Source organism: Pelobates fuscus, chromosome 10 (assembly GCF_036172605.1).
Source record: "Pelobates fuscus isolate aPelFus1 chromosome 10, aPelFus1.pri, whole genome shotgun sequence".
Taxonomy (NCBI): domain Eukaryota; kingdom Metazoa; phylum Chordata; class Amphibia; order Anura; family Pelobatidae; genus Pelobates; species Pelobates fuscus.
Window position 1 is genome coordinate 20357331 of NC_086326.1, and position 20766 is coordinate 20378096.

General features: G+C 37.4%; 1 protein-coding gene across 1 annotated transcript in view; it reads right to left on the minus strand.

Annotated features, from left to right (window-relative positions):
* The window catches only part of GOLGA7B (golgin A7 family member B), a 252415-nt gene extending 235067 nt beyond the window's left edge, over positions 1 to 17348 (minus strand). Inside the window, exon 1 of the mRNA XM_063435358.1 lies at positions 17300 to 17348. Within this exon, the coding sequence (XP_063291428.1) occupies positions 17300 to 17302 (3 nt within the window). The 5' untranslated portion in view covers positions 17303 to 17348. The remainder of the gene's footprint in view (positions 1 to 17299) is intronic.
* Positions 17349 to 20766: the final 3418 nt, after the last annotated feature.

Here is a 20766-nt window from a genome sequence, read left to right on the forward strand (position 1 = left end):
AGCGGTAAGACGCTGGGCAAGGGGGTGACATTGGCTTCTTACGCTCAAACATGTCCTTGACAGACACCTGACTGTGGGCAGATGAGCGGGAACTGCTCAAGGCGAGAGAAGGAGTAGCGGATGGTTGAGAGGGGGAAAGAAGGACAGCAGTGGTTGACGTGGCTGAAGATGCTGGACCAGGAGGAGGATGGCGGCTTTGAGTTTGTGTGCTGCTTGTACTCATGTGTTGATCCCATAGGCGTCTGTGATGTGCGATCATGTGCCTACGCAAAGCAGTTGTACCTAGGTGGGTGTTGGACTTCCCACGACTCAGTTTCTTTTGGCACAGGTTGCAAATGGCATCGCTGTTGTCAGAGGCAGACACACAAAAAAATGCCACACTGCTGAGCTCTGCAATGACGGAATTCTGGTGGTGGACACAGCATACGTTGAATGGCGTGCTGTCGGGCTGACCCCGGGTGCCAATGCATGCTGTCTGACTGTGCCACTAGCTCCTTGCGTTGACCTCCCCCTGCTTCCAACTCATCTCCTCCTCCTCTCTGTCTCCCATCTGAACTTTCGCCATGTTCTTCTTCTTGCCGAGCGGGCACCCACGTGACATCCATGGACGCATCGTCATCATCAACCGCTTCACTTGTATCTGACAACTCAGCAAAGGAAGCAGCAGCGGGTACAACTTCATCATCATCACACCGTACGTCCATGTGTGTAATGCTGCCTGACTGAGACATATCCCTGTTATCTACATCCTCTGGCAATAATGGTTACGCATCACTAATTTCTTCAAACGGATGTGTAAATAACTCCTCTGACAGATAAAGTGAAGAGGCTGTGGTGCTAGTGTTGTTGGTGGTGGCAGGCGGGTGAGTGGTATCTTGAGAGGTGCCCGAACCTAAGCTGGAGGAGGATGGTGCGTCAACGTTCCGAGCGGAAGCTGTAGAAGATTGGGTGTCCTGGTTTAGCCAGTCAACTATGTCCTCAGAACTTTTCAAGTTCAGGGTACGTGGCCTCTAGAAATTGGGCATTATTCTAGGGCAAAAGGGAATCACAGCACCACGACCACGACGGCCCCTGCTGGGTGGCCTGCCTCTGCCTGTCATTTTTTTGGGGATTAGTGGTACTATGTGTGCAAGCTACTGTGAGACCAGATATGAGTGTCAATGTGCACTAGCAGAGGTTGGCAGAGTACACGCTGTAGGCCTGACACCCGCTTGAAGACAAGTAACTGCTATTCAATCTATAACAGTGAAAAAAGTTTTTGGGTTTTAAATGCACGCTATTGTGCCACCAGATATGAGTGGCGATGTGCACTTGCAGAGGTTGGCAGAGTACACGCTGATGGCCTGACACCCGCTTGAAGGACACTGACTGCTATTAGCTTACAGTGAAAAACTTTTTTTCTTTTTAAAGGCACGCTATTGTGACACCAGATATGAGTGGCAAAGTGGACTGGCAGAAGTTGGCAGAGTACACGCTGAAGGCCTGACACCCGCTTGAAGGACACTGACTGCTATTAGCTTACAGTGAAAAACTTTTTTCTCTTTAAAGGCACGCTATTGTGACACCAGATATGAGTGGCAAAGTGGACTGGCAGAAGTTGGCAGAGTACACGCTGAAGGCCTGACACCCAGACGCTTGCAGACAACTAACTGCTATTCAATCTATTACAGTGAAAAAAAATGTTTTGTTTTTAAATGCAAGCTATTGTGACACCAGATATGAGTGGTGGCACTGGGCAAGTGGGCACAGTATCCACTGTGAGCCTGACACAGAAGCTGGCAGGCAGGCAACTGCAATTACATTACCCAGAAAAAAAAAGCACACTGTTCTAGCCCTAAAAAGGGCTTTTTGGGGTGCTGTCCTTACAGCAGAGATCAGATGAGTCCTTCAGGACTGTAGTGGACACTGAATACCCTAGCCTAGCTATCCATGTCCCTATCAAATGAGCAGCAGCTACACTTTCCCTCCTCTATCTAAAAATGCAGCTTCAGAATGAATGTAAAATGGATGCTGTACAGGAGGTGGGAGGGTCTGGAAGGGAGGGTCTGCTGCTAATTTGCTTGTGTCTGCTGACCGTGAGGCACAGGGTCAAAGTTTACTCAATGACAACGAATAGGGGGCGGATCGAACCGCGCATGTGTTCGCCCGCCGTGACGAACGCGAACACGCTATGTTCACCGGGAACTATTCGCCGGCGAACAGTTCGGTACATCACTATATATAATATGGGTAGGTACAGTAAATGAGTTAGAGGAAAATTACAGTTAAACACAAACACCGCAGAAATGTAAAAACAGCCCTGGTCCTTAACTGTAAGAAAATGTAAAAACGTTCTGGTCACTAAGGGGTTAAGAATGAGGTTAATCCACAAACTAGTGAGTTCGCAATAAACTTTAAAAATTCAACCACAAAAAAAAAATATTTGAATTTATTTTTTCTCCCCCCCCAAGGCTATTTTAATTTCTATGTTGAGGATCATTTGTAACCTCAACACAACCAATGTAAACATAGTATTAGCCAGGTATTTATTCAAACGATTAAATAGTGATGCTGATTACGTTTAGAAAAATCTAAAGGAAAGAAATGTTTCCTTTAGTAAAAGATTAATGTTTTTGTGTTGTGTTTTGAGAAAATGTGTGATTATATATATCATATTGCTAATTTATCACAGTGATCTAATAAAAACACATTTCTACTTCTGAAAGTAAGGTTATCTATCAGAGCTGCTTTGCTTTTTATAGTTTGTATTTCTATGTTTAATTCTACTTAATTGTTATGTAGATTCTCCCAGCAGAAATAGAAAACAGAGTTACAAAATACATGTTGATGCCGTATGGTAAATATACAGTATGTGTGCATTTTATGGTCATTCCTTTAAAGTACATAGCTCTTTTCTGTTAGCATCTTTACAATTCAAAATAATGGATGTGTTGTATTTCACATCTATTGTATTCCTTGTCACTGTAATATTATATTATATTTTATGAAATTTTAGTGTAAATTATTCCACTTGGTAAAATAAGATTTTGTGTCACAACTATGACAACAGAGCAGTGAGGGTCGACGCTAAACGGTAAGGTTTGCACAAAAGGGCAGAGCCTACTGTATTGGGGAACATTCTGTGATGTGAGTTTTCAGCTATAACGGAGCATATTGCATTAATGGTTGTGTTGACAGATTTTTTTATGGATATGAAGTCACAAAATAATATATTACTGGTTACAGATGGAATAAGCTGGGGTAATATATGCAGCTAAAGGAAATACTGAATGGTAGACAGGGAAACTAACCCAATAGATTAATGTACACATGTGGAAACCTTTACCAAATGCAACCTGGGGCAGCCAGGCACTGAAGTTCCAATTATTATCCTAAACAAAATAAGAGTTATTGCTGGGCCCAAAGGAGTATGCCAAAAAACAAGCTCCCACTGGAGAAGGATGCAAAAGGCATTGTTCAGTTATCCAGGTCTGAAAATAGATTTGGGATACAGACACAATTAAATTTATGTTGTCTTTCAGTCTTCCCAAGTTCTACTTAATAGGCATGCCCACTCTCAGCACACGATGACATTACTCTAAGACCTTCTCTGGCTGCTAGTGAAAAATTACATTCATTTAAAATTTGCCTTAATGATCTGCAAGGTAATACCTAGTCTAAGGCCCAGCTATTTTAAAAACAAACTGGCCTACAGGGTTCTGCTTGGTCACTACATGAGATCAGTCATGCCATTTCTTCTCCATCCAAGATCCTACCCAGGGTCAGCCTTAGGGGTGCAGGGTGCCATGGCAACAGGCATGCCACTCACCATACCAGGCTTAGGGAATCATCAGCCCCATATATGACATTGCTATTTAACACATTGCTGGATCAGCAATATATTAAATAAAAATGTTACCTTGATGGTCCAGTGGTGTACCACATTTGAACCTGCCGCTGGTATCATATCCTCTTCCTCATGGTTAAGGAGCACACTTAGTGAGTTAGAACACTTCCTGGGAGTTCCCTTGGCTGCACTCTGACTCAACATTGTGTGTACCAGTGGCATGTACAGAAAATGTACCACAAGGGAATGGATTCATTAATGAACAACCAGCACTTGACCACCAGGGATTGAACAGCCAGCACTGGACCACGAGGGCAGGCATCAAACTTGGGCATCATGTGGCCACTCTTAGATCATGTTGCGAGCAATTAAAGGAGGAAGCAGGCCATCTCCCTTGGAGTTGGATAGACAGTTAAAGTGTTCACCACAGGAGAAGGACATTTTTTTATTGACATAATTATGTGGTGTTGCACTCAAAGTGCCCCTCTGGACAAGCCGTCACTGTAAATTAACATACACTTTTCCATTTAAAATTGTTAAGACACACCATAAAACCTTTATTTGTTCATTTAAAAAAAACAGACCAGTATATTTCAGGCATTATGAAGTAAAAATCGCTTCAACGTTTACACCAGGTGGTCTTTATCAAAAGATATTCTTTGGAAAGGAGTTGTATCAGGCTTATATCTGTCAAAACAGGATCAAGAAGGATTGATATGTAGCATTCAAAGATCAGATGCTCACCACTAATCAGTGTGTGAAGACAAATGGATGGAGTATATTATCAGAGATAAGGTTATCTCTGGCACTTGAATATCATCTCTCTTACTGAAGTCTTGGGTAAATTTGCTATCCAATTAATTGTGATACATTTATCAAATCCAGCCAAAGCTCTCTGCTCATCTTTGCTTGCAGGAATGACCATATTGTTGCTACAAATAAGACAAAATCCAACTTAAATGTACCACAGGACACAAAGAGACATTGGGACAAGAACCACAGTTTTCTAGGGAACTGGGTATTTTGGGTTTGCCCAGATTAGTTGTGTGCGCAGAGAAATACATAATATTTTTTGCTGATTAGACTAGTTTTACATTTATGCAAGAAAGCCCTCATTTTAAAAATTGTTGATACATTTTTTAAAATTAGTTTTTTAAATTGTGAAAATCAAAAACGATATAATACATAAAACATTTATTGCTATATGAAAAAATATATGAAAATATTGCACAATTAAATATTTTTTATAATATTAAATAATTTGAAGTGTTTAGCTAAAGATATGAAAGCATTTGAAAAGCTTATCCAACAATATTAAATCAAGGCCTAAGTTAGATATCTTCCAATTAGACATATGCATATCTTGTTTAAACATTGTACATGTGTCTATAATGGTATATTTTCTGGCACCTACATAATGTTGAAAAAACTGTTCCAAAATGTAACAAAAATATGTCAAAACATACTTATAAAGCATTTTCTCATTACAATACTTTGTAAACTAGACATATTTTGGCATTTTCACACACTATAAAGTATGTTATCTCAGCAGACAGGCTTATACGATTAAACCCACTGTCTTTTGGCCATATTTTCCAGACCTGTCCAGAGTTGTGCTATGCTACAGGCCCATAGGATGGTTGATAAATGGAGGAGGCCAAATAGCACATTGTCAGTGAGCGTTTGTTTGTTATTACCCAGAATTCTTGGCAGCAACTAAAGTTCTTATTCCGTTTGTATAAAAAGTAAACATTTTCTTGCTACTCCAATTCCTGTCAATAAAATCCCACAAAAGAAATGTTTTTAAGTCCATTTTTCTTCATAAAGAACAAAGAGCAATGACCAAATTCTTATGTAAAAGTTTTAAATATATATATTTTTTCATTTTTTTTTTATTTACTTAAAAAAAATTAAAGACTGTGTAAATAATTGATTTATTTAACTTTTCCTTGGATTTACATTTTCTTCAATACATATGGCTGCAAAAATAATTATTTGCCTTGTCCAAACATGTAGACAACTCACCATGTATTCCATTTAAAAACACATGAAAATACAACAAGCCCTTCTTATTCCCATCACTTAAAATACTATTAATTGCCTCAAAATACATATTTATACAAATCTACTGCTTTTAGGAAGCACGTGCATGGGCTCGGATACACACAAGTATATAAAATATTGTGCTGTATAATATAAAACTAATTTAATTACAGTCCATCTCTGATACCAAGCATGAATGAAATAAGGTAAAAGCTGAATATCTTGTTTTGTGTCTTTTTGAAAGCCTTTACATTTTTACAATTCTGGTTCTAGTGGGTTCTAAATCTGTTTATTGAGACTTCTTTAGCTATCCAAACAGTCTGAAAGGCTGGCTAATGTGTTTTTGTGGTCTCCACATCATAGTCAGCGTCAGTTTTGTTTGGGATGACCCCATGACCTAAAAGTGGCCTATCTATTTACGAAATGTTTTCTGCCATGGACCTAATAACACGACTGAGCAAAACAATAATCCTAATATCATAGAGTCACAGCATATTCCAACTAAATTTAGGTGATAGGAGGTCTTGTCCAACATGGGAGAATTAGTATTAATATTTATTCACTATGAGTAAAATTCCAAACTGATGGAAAAGTACTGCAAGGCTTTGCAATGTGGAATGCTGGAGTTAGACAAATATATGAAAAACAAATGCCATAAGAGGAGAAAAACGAACACAGATGAATTCACATGATATTATGACAGCTTACTGTAAATAAATGTTTGTATCCAAGACTGAAATAGTAGAAATAGCAAGAACACATAACATTTTTTCATATTCCTAGCAGCTTGAGATATAATATATAATGACTCTACAATGAAAGATACAACGATTCTGTGTTACGGGGCATAAACATTCCAATATGAGATTATCAGACAGAGTCAATAGCATATACAAGAAATATCACAAATACAACATTGGTTCCATGACGGTGGGGCCATAAAGCTTATTGATTTCATTAAAGTTCTAATGGCCACTCATTTTTCATCAATACATATGTGAGTTATAAACATCAACGGACTTATGAATCCATAGTTCATAAAAATTGTTCTTTAAAAAAAATAAAAAAATAAAGCATCAAGCATCAAAAAGAAAATCTAAAAAAATTGTTTGAGACAATAAAAAATAACTGTACACAGTTTATTAATCAATAATGTTTTCTGGCTTTCAGTAGGAATCGTGAGGCAGGTTTCCAAGCTATCACAATCCAAATTTCATGGATCATTTTACTGACTGTAATGCCAGTGAAATCAGACAATAAGAACTTGTTTTCTAGCAATGTCCAGCTTTTTTCAAGGCTCTTAGCTGTTGAATTTGCTATATGTCCAATGGTTCTATTAAAGCAGCACTGTCACCCCACCATCCCTGAAAAATAAATATTTCATAATGATAGAATCTTTTTTTTTTCAAGAGTTATATCTGTATATTTCCTCCCCCTGACTGTCTTAGACTCAATACGGAGTCTCAGAGTCTCTCGCACCCCGTTTCTTGCTCTCCCTAAGTTTAAATGGTAATCCAGACGTGGACCCTTTCCTCACAGTGCCTTGAGGGATTTCAGCTGTAACTAACTGACGAGACCTAAACAAGGTTGAAACTATCATCTGGGGTTGCAGTATCTCTCATGCAGAGAGAGTCGGCCTGCATTTTGGATCTACTCTGCCCTTTGTTTGGAATCAGTCTAATATGCAAATGGCCCTGGTTCTTTTTGTAATGGCACAAGATGAGCTAAAACCAGGCTGAGATCTGAGTGGGGACCCACCAAATGGCAGGCTGTTTGAGTTGTTGTTCATTCTCAATATTCCCTTGCACCCTGTTTTTGGAGTCTATGAGTCAATATCAACAGCCATCACCAGTGACAATTGGGTGTGTCTATCGAGAATCCCACGGTCTCTTGGGATCCACCATAGACCTCCATGCAGTACTTTCGTGCATGTGTGAGAGTTCAGCAGTGACTTGACTCGTGGTGCTGAGGAGCCAGGAATATAAGAGGGGCAGAGTGAGCAAGATGGCAGTTTCCACAGGGAACGGGTTCAGGTAAGTAATCTTACCATTCCCTGCCCACCCAACCAGTCACTGGACCCCTAGTGGCGATGTCATTATTAGGTACTTTGCGATGGTGAGACACAGATGGTTACAGTGCTGCTTTAATGGGAGGATCACAATTCTTCGGAAAGGTGATCACTGAATCCTGAATGTTTAATCAAAGTGGGATTGAGTGGGATGGATGTTAATTCAACATTAACATCTCATTAATATAAATATCAAATGTGAGATTGTAATTTACTTCAAAATGGAAAAAACATCACAAATCAGGATATAAAATGCCATGTTCACTGCATGAACTCCACACAAATATTAGAGAAAATAAAAGCTGAGTGATTGTATCATGAATGAATAAGAAAAGTAAAATAATGTATTGCTTGTTTCAGGACTTTGTTTGAAAGGGCCACTCGATCTCAGTAGTAGTCTCGGAATGCTATGATGAATCTCCTACTTCTAAAGTGACCAACTTCACCATGCTTAATGGAAAAATATCTCCTATTAAATTCCTTACTGAGTCAAATAAGCATTGCTATACAAATATAATGTAGCAACAACAGTAACACATCAAATAAACATATTATACCTAAAGTAACCATTTTGTACATGGTGAAAGAAACGTTCACGTACATCAGTCAATTAAAGGAACACTATAGGGTTAAAACCACAATCTAGCTAAAACCACAATCTAGCCCACCCCCACCCCCCCTCCCCCCGGCACCTCCCCGGTCCTCTCTTGCCTCCCTAAATTTAGTAAAATCTTACTTGTATTCAAGTCTAAAGCTGTTGCCTCTGCCCCTGTCTGCCCCTGACCTGCCTGTTGTCTGCTGACATCATCAGAAGTGGTGGTCTGAGCAAATCACAATGCTTCCCCATAGTGACCATGCTGACCCTATAGTGTTAAAACCACAAGCTAGCTCCCCCTGGCCCCCTCTTGCCTTTATAAATATAGTAAAATTGTACTTGTATTCAAGTCTACAGATGCTGCTTCTGCCCCTGTCTGCCTCTGACCTGCCTGCTGTTTGCTGACATCATCAGAAGTGGTTGTCTGAGCCAATCACAATGCTTTCCCACAGGATTGGCTGAGACTGTAAAGGAGGCAGATCAGGAGCAGAGCCAGCACAAGCCAAACACAGCCCTGGCCAATCAGCATCTCCTCATAGAGATGAATTGAATCAATGCATCTCGATGAGGAAAGTTCAGTGTCTGCATGCAGAGGGTGGAGACACTGAATGTCAGTCACACTGTGCAGCACTGCCCCAGGAAGCACCTCTAGCAGCCAGTGGAGGTGTCCCTAGGGGGAAATGTAAACACTTTTCTCTGAAAAGACAGTGTTTACTGCAAAATGCCTGAAGGGAATGATTATACTCACCAGAACAAATGCAATAAGCTGTAGTTGTTCTGGTGAGAATAATGTCCCTTTAAGAGCACAATAGGTTATAACACGTCACCTACTATCATCAGCACTGCACTATAAAAGGGTCAAACAAGCAGATCTGAGCATTCCACGAATATATTCCGCTTTATTTTCAGTTGCAGTCTGCACTATTGGAATCTTTCTTTTATATTCACATATTTTAACCTGAACCAAGAGAACCTGACCAGTTCAAGATCTAGAACCCACACAGACCCACATCAAATCCAGGCTCCTGTAAGTCTACCTGGCTTTCTATCTGCCCATTTGATCTCAGGAGTATTGTATTTTATTTTTTATTTTTTTATAATTCTTTATTTTTGAAGTGCATAAGCAAAAGGAGTATTGTATTTTTTAACTCTATTTTTATATGTGTAAGTACATTACTGTATTTTAAATTACCCTACAGTTTTATTGTGATGGGACATATCTTAATTTTATTAATTAATATTGGTTTTATCATATCATTTTACTTGTTTTTTTGTGGCGCGACCTGTAATTTTTATTTTCTATATATATATTTTTTATTAATTTATCAATCTTGGAATATTAATCGCCAGATTATGTGATTAATGATGATGGTAAAGTCCAGTTTAAGTCTATAAGTCTAAAACGATCTTTAATTTGGACATTATTACTGATAAAATAAGGTTTTGAAATTTTTGTATATTGATTATGGTGAAATAAAAACCCACACAATTGCAGCAGCAATTCAGAAAAACGTATCGGGTGGATACAATTTCTAGATTGTGATCAACTTAAAATAAGAACTACAAGGAATTGACAAGAAAATTGCAAATATTACACCAAACTAGCCATTTAGAAAACATTCTCCAATCTAGTTATATTTTATGAAACAGTTATAGTTTAAAATGTACAATTCCCTTGTCTGCTTTTAACAGTGATTGGTGTAGTGAATGACCCTAAGGTAACATAAGAGCAATATTTATTTACAGGTATTGGAAAGTGACTGAGAGTGTTTAAAATCTGTATCTTTCGTCATGACTGGATAAACAGGCTGAAAATGTGAGTTCTTTTCTACCATGTTTCCCTTGCATATCATATCCAAGAAAAGGAAGGATACTTAGCTGAAACATTTTAACGATTTAACATCCTTTCTAACATACGTATTTCACATGTTCTACATCAAAATAGTTTAACTGACAAATTCACTTGGAGAGAGAAATGAAGAGTGCTACAGTCTACAATCACCAGTTGGCCAATCTCGTCTGCCCAGTATAAAATCCCATAGTGATTGTTCTTATTGGTTCTATTGAATATACGTACACACATCCCAAACATCCTTAAATTAACATCAATGATTTAAAATGTAAATTCTCGGTGCCTATTATTCTCTCTCTAAAGTGTTATTTTCTTGTAATATCCTTCAATCTTCCTTGCAATGTCAAACCCTACATTGATTTAACCTAGTGCCAATTAGTTGTCTGGCTTTATTTAGCCTTGATTAATCTTTAGTATTTAGTACAAGTACTACGTAAACTGAAGAGGTTAATATGTACAAAACAAAACCTGCTAAAACCTCTACTGATGTTTTTTATTTGTGTAATTTTTTTTAATATTTTAACAATGATGAGCAATGTTTTCACCTAGCTGTCAGGGAAGATAAAAATCAAATATTATGTAAAAGTGCCTAAAAAAATACAAACTAACAAGTTCTGATCTTATTTAGCTCACTTGCACTAAATTGCAGATGATTACAAAACGACCTCTGGCTTTCCCAGCATGTCAATGACATTTCAGTCCATAGTGTCTTTCAGCTCCATTCAATCAGCAGTGTTAATATATTTGCCTTGCAAGCTTGAACGTTAAACAACTTCTACAGCTGTACTGACTGACTATTGGGCAAGAAACCATGTGATGTAAAAAATTAAATTATATTGTTTAAAAAAACTAAAGCTATAAGGTAGCTTGTAAGCAGCAGTGGTTTAAGAGTTTGCTCTTTTAAGTCCTAAATCTTTCTGAGTGGGACATCAGCATTATCGCCCAATTCAGAGAAGCTTGAGATTTCAACTCTGTAAGGTACTTACTAAAAAAGGATTTTGCCAAGTTGACGTAGTTGGCGGGATCCACAGATTTACCTTAAGCAGAGTTCTTGATCAAAATTCCCTAACCCAAGTAGACATATCAATGCAAAGTTATTCATATTAAACAAAACAAAGGCCTTAGATAATATATGTATATAGACTTAAGAGAAGGTAATATGATCAAAGGAAAACAGAGAGTGATTATTTTTTAGAATAACATTTTTTGACTGAATCTGAAATTGGTACCAATAAAATGTAAGGCTAACACCAGAATATATTGGCTTCTGCTGAAGAATACTAGATGCATTGAACACTGCAAACATTTATAAGCATAATACTTTGGACACATTAAACAAAATAAAAATTGGGGCCTTTTTGTCATGACACAAAAAAATTATAACTAATATAAGTTTCTCAGATAGGGAATAGGAAGACTAGACGAGCCAACTGGTTATTTATTTTCCATAATATGTTATGGTTCTGCTGGAAGAAAATGTGAGGAACATTTTATCCGAGAAGTGGCAATTAGGACTAGGGTAGAACCAGAGTTATCTAGTTATTAGGACCTTACCCTGGATTCTACGATCCCATGTTTGTACTTTGAGATGAGGACCTGCACTTTCAATTCATTAAGCTAATGTTAAGTTAAGCAATCACATGGGAATATACATTAGAGCCAATGCATACACTTGTACCATTCACTTTTTTTGAATTAGGACATTTGGGTTCTTTCAGCAAATAACTAAATATGTGAAGAACTGAAATTTGAATTGTAAAATTATTGCAAAAAAAGACCATTGGAAATATTAAGTTGGGAAATTTTTTTCAAAACAATTCTTTTGGATGCTACTTTTCTTACAATAACAGCCAAGCCAAAAAATATCCACAAACATATTTAACTATATACAAATCAAAACCATCATTTTGATTAATGTCCATTCTTTCTAGGCTAGAATATGGTTTTCAAGAAAAAAAATAACAAAATCTCACAGTCCCTAATTTTCCCTAAACTTTCTAACAGGATTCAGTGCCAATGGGCAGCTTTTCAAATAGTAGAATAATTGGGAGTGGGACCCTAAAAAGTTAATTTACAATGAGATCTCTTATATACTTATGAAATAGAAAGGCACTTTCTTGTGTTTAACTGTGAAATGCTCCAAATAACTCACGGACCCTTTTCAGTAGAGAAAAACACAATTTGCTTCACTGGTATTGAGGCAGAGGATTGCCCACTGTCTTTTTATCTTGCTTGAAATAAAACCCTTGTAGAATCAGACTTGAGGGGGCAATCCACTCCCCAAATGCAAAAATAAATAAATTAAAATCACTGTTTAGTAAATATCCTCCAAATAACCCATGTACGCTTTTAATTATACATTTTTTCATTGGGGTAATATCTAAAACAGCTTACAGAAGCTGCTAATGTCTTGTCTGATGCATTTGAAAGCCTTGTAACCCCACCCAGACCTTCTGTGGCTGTCCAATAACAGACTTCCTAGTGCAGCTCAATGAGAAGAGTTTGCAAGTTAGGTGCTCTGAGCAATTGTCTACTGCATTGAGACAACCAGACAAGAATGTAGCAGGACCTGTAGCCAGAAGTGTCAATTCATATTGAATTTTCCAAAGTTGTCTTTAAGTGTTACCAATAAGTTGTTAATCGCTAAAATTGATGTCACTGTTAATTAAAAGCGGCTCTTCCAAACCTTATGGCATGTGACTAGTAATTCCCAGTTGACTAACTCTCCCTTAGAGAATTATAAGAGTTTTTTCCATGTTAGACACTAAATTTTACTGGTGAAAAGGTAATGTTATCAACGGCAAACTCTACAAACATTGTATAGCAAAAATACATGTTGTGTATATTTAATTACATTTAAAAACTAAAACATAATTCAAAGCATATCAATTATCAATAAACATAAAGTAAAAGGTCAGAAGAATGAATTAAAATAAATAAATACATCTTTATAAAAGTGTCATTCAGATGAACAATTGACAACAAAAATTAACCTCAAAAGTTAAGACAACAACTAAGAACTACAGGGACATCATAGACATATGTCCCGTGGCATAGTACCACATCAGGCCAACGCACCAAAAATACATCTGTGGACATGTACATCAACCTTCATATGCAGATAAAGCAGATATCTTGTGAGTCTATCTCGATAAGACTTACCTTGAATTGAGCAAGCCCTGGATGATGTGCTCTTTATACCATGCAGTTGTGGTTGCTATGTCACTGAATTAGAAATCAGGTGTTTTAGAGATTTACATTTAAGATGCTCATAGGTGAATTCTAATATATGTATGGATTATGTAGCAATTGACATTAATAGGTGTGGACCCCTCAATATTGGCCAAGAGGCTGGAAGCATAAAGATATTTATTTGCCGTAAATATCTACAGCTTAAGGCTGATATTTAACATCAACGCTGGAAACAAGCCCAGTCTTTGTGATAGGCAATATCTATCTTCCTAGCTGCTGTAGACTAAGACCCTCATGATTCAGACATGTTTTATTCTCTCTCAGTCTCATTGAAACACCAGTCCAGGAACCAGTGGTTTTCTTTGCAATCCACGACGGACGTGTAATACCTTAACATCCTTTTCATTAATCACCATATATTCCTCTATATAGTATATCAACCATAATAAAGCACAAAGCTTTTATTGTGGTTTGACTGAAATTGAACACTACCCACCAGGATAATCTATTAAATAAATTTATTTTTATATTTCGACTCAACTTATTCATCAAGTTATTCTATCCACAATACAAAAAGATCAAACCGATCTTATATCTTGGAATTGATGTACTGTTGATATAGCTAAAATGTTTTATTTTATAATAATAGTTTAATGTAACCACGGCTTATAAGAAGAATGTGGGGTAGCTGTATGTTGAGATAATGATGAATAGTTTGTGGTTTTGTCTTCTCTAGATGGTTTAGATGGTTTAAATTGCTTATTTGAAGTTGGCATAAAACAATAGGACCAAACAAATATGTTGCCACTTTTTTATTGCATTACAACCTTATCCCCACCTCCTACAAATATCACGCCTGTGTTTTGTTTTGTTTTTAATGAAATTCCATCTTGGCTTCATAAAGCTTTTCATTATATTTATCCAATATGATACTTCCAGATAGCGGAAATCTATAAATATGAAGGGTGGCCACGGAGATAGTCTTATGATGCAGCATTCTGTAAAACGTTTATGCCAACGTGTGCTTTAATACAAGACCCAGCACACTCATTCACTTGCAAAACATCAACTTCAAAGCTCACAAAACACAATAGCTTTTAAAAATAAAAATACATTTAAAAAACCCTGTCTTAGGAAACAAAAATGTGGGATTTAGTTACAGTATATGATGGTACATTGCATATTCCTGCTACTATACCAATGTACCTGTCACGATTCGGGGAACCCAACACGCTAACACACACACACACACACACAGAAAAGGTGCAGTACCCGACCTTAGAGTGGCCGGGCTAAGCACACAAGGAATAGTCAGGAGACAAGCCGAGTAGGGGGAACCAGAAGACAGAATAACGAGAAACAAGCTGAGGTCAAAGGGTAGGAGAAAGTCACAAAGTCAGATAACAAGCCAGAGAGTACGTAACCAGAAACACCAGTTCAGTAGCAATAGTAGTAAGCAAAGACCACAACAGGGAAGGGAGGAACAGGAAAGGTAAGTATTTAAACCATTAGATTAATTCTGATTGGATAATTTCCAATCAGAATTAGTAATCACACGTGGCTGCCGCTGGGGGACGGAGAGGAGGACGCGGGCGGCATCCGAGGCTGAGAGGATGCCGCCCAGCGAGCATATGCCGGGAAAGGACCCGCCAACGGCTGGAGGGTGAGTGCCGCGAGCAGACTGCAGCCTCCCCTCGCAGCCGCCCGCGGGATCCTGACAGTACCCCATTCTTAGTAGGTTCTATTCTAACAAGTTAATGCCTGTTTTTAGGAGATTAATCCACTTATTTGGGAAATGCTTCCTCTTGGGACTCTCTGCAGTGCAAGGTTAAATAGGGCCCTCAAAGGAGGAAATTATGACAGGGAGAGATGCAAAAACTGGTGGGTTGGCCTGGACTTTGTAAAATATTTACATATGAAACCAAGAGGGCTACATGCACTGAACATGACTACATTATAAGGCTGCTGCTGGGGCTAATTATTACAACATACAAGATCCAGCATGCTCTCTCACTCCCTAAACACCAACATCAACGCTCACACAGTTTAATCTTTTTTTTTTTTTTTCCAATGATTGACCTTAACTTGGGTACATAAGAATTGTGGTGATCTTATGCAATATAGGATCATATACTGTAACTAAACCCCCATTATAGTTGCCTAAGTCAGGTGTTTATCAAAAACTATTATATTTTGTGAGCTTTGAAGTTGGTGTTTAATGAGTGTGTGTGCTGGATCTTGTATGTTGTAATAATTGGCCCCAAAGTATCCTTATAATGTATGCATGCTTATGCCAATTCTTTTTGCTCAAGTCAGGTGTTTTTTAAAAATAACTAAGACATTCTTTGAGCTTTGATGTTGGTGTTTAGTGAGTGAGTGAGTGCGTGCACTGGATCTTGTATTTTGATTTGATATATATCTGCCTACCTCAAAACATCATAGATTGTAAGCTCATGTGAGCAGGGTCTTCTTTACCTCTAAGTATCCCGACTCTCTAATTGTAATGTGCTGCGGAATCTGTTGATGCTATGTAAATGCTATTAATAATAAAGTGATTAAACCTGGCATAGCGAGTGAATAGTCAAACCTTTAACTGGGGATTCCAGACAAGCCATCTTCTATCCAAGAAAGATAAGAAAATGTAGCCTTTAATTAAACATTTTAAAACGTATAATTGCATTCGCAATGGGGAAACCATGCCAGGGAAATAATCTGGCGTGCTTGGTTGTTAGCACTTTGCCAAAGACTTTAACAAAGTACTAATACACAAAATGCGTCAGACTGTTTTGCTATATTGTTTTATTTCATATCTTACTTTGATATGATGTCACCACTCCTGGATTTTACCTGTTATCTAGTTACAAGATCTGAGTCTGTCATCATGTTCATTCTAATAACAATCTTACATTCCGAGTGAGTATACCACCCCTCCCATTACATAACCTATAACCATCTGGGAGAATTATGAATACACTTCATAGCCAATCCCTGTTGTTGACTTATTTTCATAACATATTAATGCACTGTAACAAAGTCAAGTCACATTAAATATACACTATGATATGGATATTGTAATTTTTTTCTAAATCCGCGTGACGCTCGAAAACTAAAACTTCTAACTTGAGCAGTAAAATGTGTTTAAAAATTACGTTTGTTCTCTAGCCAGATTATACGTTAAGCATGTGAAATGTGCTCCTGACCTTGTAGCTGCTCAATGATATGATTGATATTTGCTATTCTTTACAGTAAACTTGTTCATTTGCAGTTTCACTTTCACACTATAACTCCCATCATTTTCTGGTAGCCTCTTTGGCTGACAATTTCGGGAGTTGTAGTTTAACAGAATTTACAGCCGAATTGGTCCACTGCACTACTTTATCTGCTTTGGACTGAAATCCCGATATTCTTCGAGTAACCAAAAACTGGTACACAATTATAGCATGATGCAGTTAAATCCCCCTGATTTACATACCTGCAGTCTGATTTGTAATTGAATCAGCAATATGGTCACAGAGTGTTTTTAATAGTAGCTGAATAAAACATCTTACAAAGTCAGCTGCATCAATAAAGTGAATTAAAAAGAAAAGCTGGTTTGAATGTGCGGATCGTGTTAAACTCGCTAAAGTCCAGACGTCATTTTAAAAAAAGGTTCCTCTCCTTAGCATTGACTGCCATTACTGATTTCCCTGCTCGCATTAGGTAATGTCTTTTGTTTCTACTTACCATTATGTAGAATTCTCTTAAATTGCAGTCCAAAAAGACTTTGCAAAGTAACCTCTCACCCAGAGATTGAAATTGCAGGCTCGTAGCTGTAACAAGATCTTGGAGTAATGTAACATGAGAACCCCCGCCGAGAACACTCGGAGAATTATAATTATAAATGCAATATGCGCAGATGAAGAAAGTGACAAAAATAAACATATATATATAAGCTATAGTTTAAAGTAATCTCGGGGAAATTTTATAATATATTTGTGTAAGGGATCAGTAAGTCAAATATTGATTTATTTTACCCAGCAATATTTTGGGTTATGGTCAGTATTTCTCATGAGAAAAACTGATTAGAGTGTAAACACAAGCAAATCTGAAAATGGGGATTATTTTCCAGAGTGTGCATAGACGTCCGAAATAATGGAAATAGCCTAATAGCCTTGAAGTGTAATCAGTGTACATCCACACCAGACTCAAACCATGTTATAATTGCTGTTAGAGAACCTATGGCTCATAGATTGCAAATGTTCATAAGGATCGGTAACACATACTCAGCAGTGTTCATCAGTGTTCATGCAAATTTCAATTTAGCCTTAGTCGTAGTCTTTTGACTGAAAGCCATTTTAGTAATTTTTTAGTCATCTGAATTGTTTTATTTTTAGTCCAGTTTTAGTCGACTAAATCTCCAGGAGATTTTAGTCGACACATCTGAAATCTAATGGGTTTAGTTAAAGCCTCTATCTGTCTCTTTTACCCCGTCCCCAGCTCCTCTGTCTCTTTAATTCCCCCCCAGTCCCCCATGTGTTTCAGTCCCCCAGCCCTCCACATGTCCCTCCCTCATGTTTCTTACCCCCAGTGTTATTTTTGGCAGCAAACTTTAATTTAGTTTCAGTCATAGTCATTTGACTAAAAAGTCATTTTGGTTTTAGTCGTATTGAAGTCACCGGAATTGTTTTAGTTTTTGCCTAGTTTTAGTCAACTAAATCTGACTAAAATTGTCAGTCGACAAAATTCACGCTGATACTCAGTGCAAGATGATAAAAGTTAGGGGATAAAAAAACAATTCCACTCTTGGAACATGTTGGAAACAGGAACATACTTTGGCATCTGAACATTGACTTCATTCTTTTTTTTTTTTTTTGAAACAGAGATATAGATTTGACTTTAAAAAGCAAGTATGGAACACAACAGTAGGTGTTTTTTTAAGCATCAAAAAATAGGATATTCTGTAAAAATAAAAAGCACTAATTAATCATAGAAGTGTATACCTACAGCAGGGATGACTAAAATGTGCCCAAATGTTGTAGAACTACAGCTTCCAAAATGTTTTATCATTCTAAAGCATTCGAAAGGCATGCAAAGCATAATGAAAGCTGTAGTTCTAAAACATCTGGGGATCTACCTTTTCGGTACCTCTGACCTAAGGCATTATCAGTATTTCCACATCCTGGTAAATACTAAAAAAATGGAGGTATAGAAATCACAACACAGTGACCAAGACGTAGTACATCGTGTCACTTTTTGTGCCTTTGCATTTTTCGAACGTTTGATAGGGAGGATTATACCACAACGCTTCTGCAATTGTTTCAAATGCAGCAATTATGCTGTTAAATGTATTCAGATTTTTTTTTTTAAATACTGTTTATTTGCATGGTATGACTTGTTTACATCAATATCTGCTAACATGATATTGAATCACCTTAATTTGATAATGTCTCACTGACACCCAATGCCCACTAAAACTACTGAGTTCATTATCGAGTATTTAAAATGTTTCTGTTGAGTGAAAGTTAATAAGATGGAATAAACCTACATAAGCTGTATGATTAAACTCAATAATTCACATCACTGAATAGATATTACAATCGTGAAATTCGATGTACAGTATGGTGGACATTGCCCTTTCAACAGGGATTTGTGGAAGTGTCTAAAATATAATGTTGTGTCATCATGCTGTGTAGGACTTGACCAACAAAGATCCGACTTTCATATACAGAAAAACACAAGTAGTTTGAAAGCACCAATGAAGGCTGTGGTAGACCACAAAACATGTTTTCATATGTCTCTAAAGCTAAGAAGTATTGAAAACATTGTGTGCTTTTCCTGTACATGAGGCCAACATATCGTCCAAACCACAAGCTCTTGCTGCTGAATTCTCTAAATGGATATTTGCCATGATTGAGGCTCTTGTTACGCTTGCTTCAGAGATATTGGGAGATGAGCGAATGTAGAAAATATGTCATATCATTCAACCTGTCTGTGTCCATTTTTTTAGGAACAATTTCAACAAGCACTGGAGAGAGAAAGAGATCACTTGAGGGAAAAGAGCAGATATAGTAATGTTCCTGTGCAATAAAAGCATCTTTTCACGTGAATGTCTGAATATTTGTTTCCAATTCTCGAGGACATAAAGAGAAAACTCTAAAAAAAATTAAAGGCTCCAACAACAGTTACTCCTTAAGAACTGGAAATCACCCATAGCAGCAGCTCCAAGTTAGAGTAAATATTATTCTGCATAACATTTGAAGGGGATATTAATAATCAGGAATACAAATTGTTATTTTAGAGAGTTGTCTGTGCATGCATGTATGCATGTGTTTGTGCGTGTGTGTGTGTGTATGTGGGTGTTAAACAAAAAAAAATACAAGTGAATACTTAATGAGGTAGAGCACTGTATATATTTCATGTTATTGAAGCATATGCAAAAAACAACAATAAAAAAATAAATATCAACTAGAACTATCAAGAATATGCACTGATGAAATCATACTGACAACACAAATGCCAAACTAGAGCGCAGTAGAGTAAGACAATTAAGAAAATCTGACATCTATGCAGAGATGGTTGACAGCACAACTGCTCCAACAGATGATAAACCCAGACAGACAGCAATTGACATACAGGCTAAAGGTTGCCCTTGGAGGGAATACTAGACTGAAGCTTAAAAGCCCCACAATAAGAATTATTGCTACAATGTCTCTACAGCTGTGGCCTTAGCTTTATTTTTCTGATGTTCAGTAGCTACAGAATATATAATATTACTTGCAGGAGAAAACTAAAATCCCCTGCTCCCATCACAAGCCACCTACAGAATAACTAAAATATCCAGACACTAAGGGAGAATGAATATGGACAAATGTGGAATGGATTGTAGGAGTAGAAAATGAAGCTGGTGATGTAGAAATTCCCCTAGGCTGGTTGATGGAGGTTGTGAAATGAGGATTACCCCATATTAAGGAATGAAGTGGTTGAAAAACGTGCTAATTATTTTAATGAAAACCACCACGCTAGCTATTGGCAATAAGATTTAATGTCTGCTGCAATAATAAATTAAGAATCGAGGTGCTTAAATACTCAGGATGGGGTGACTGCATCAGCCACTAGTCAGAGACACAATAAGAAACAAAGGTAATAGCTGACGGGATACCATAATGGTAATTCCACCCAATACCAGGCTAGCTGCACATATACGTTCTAGT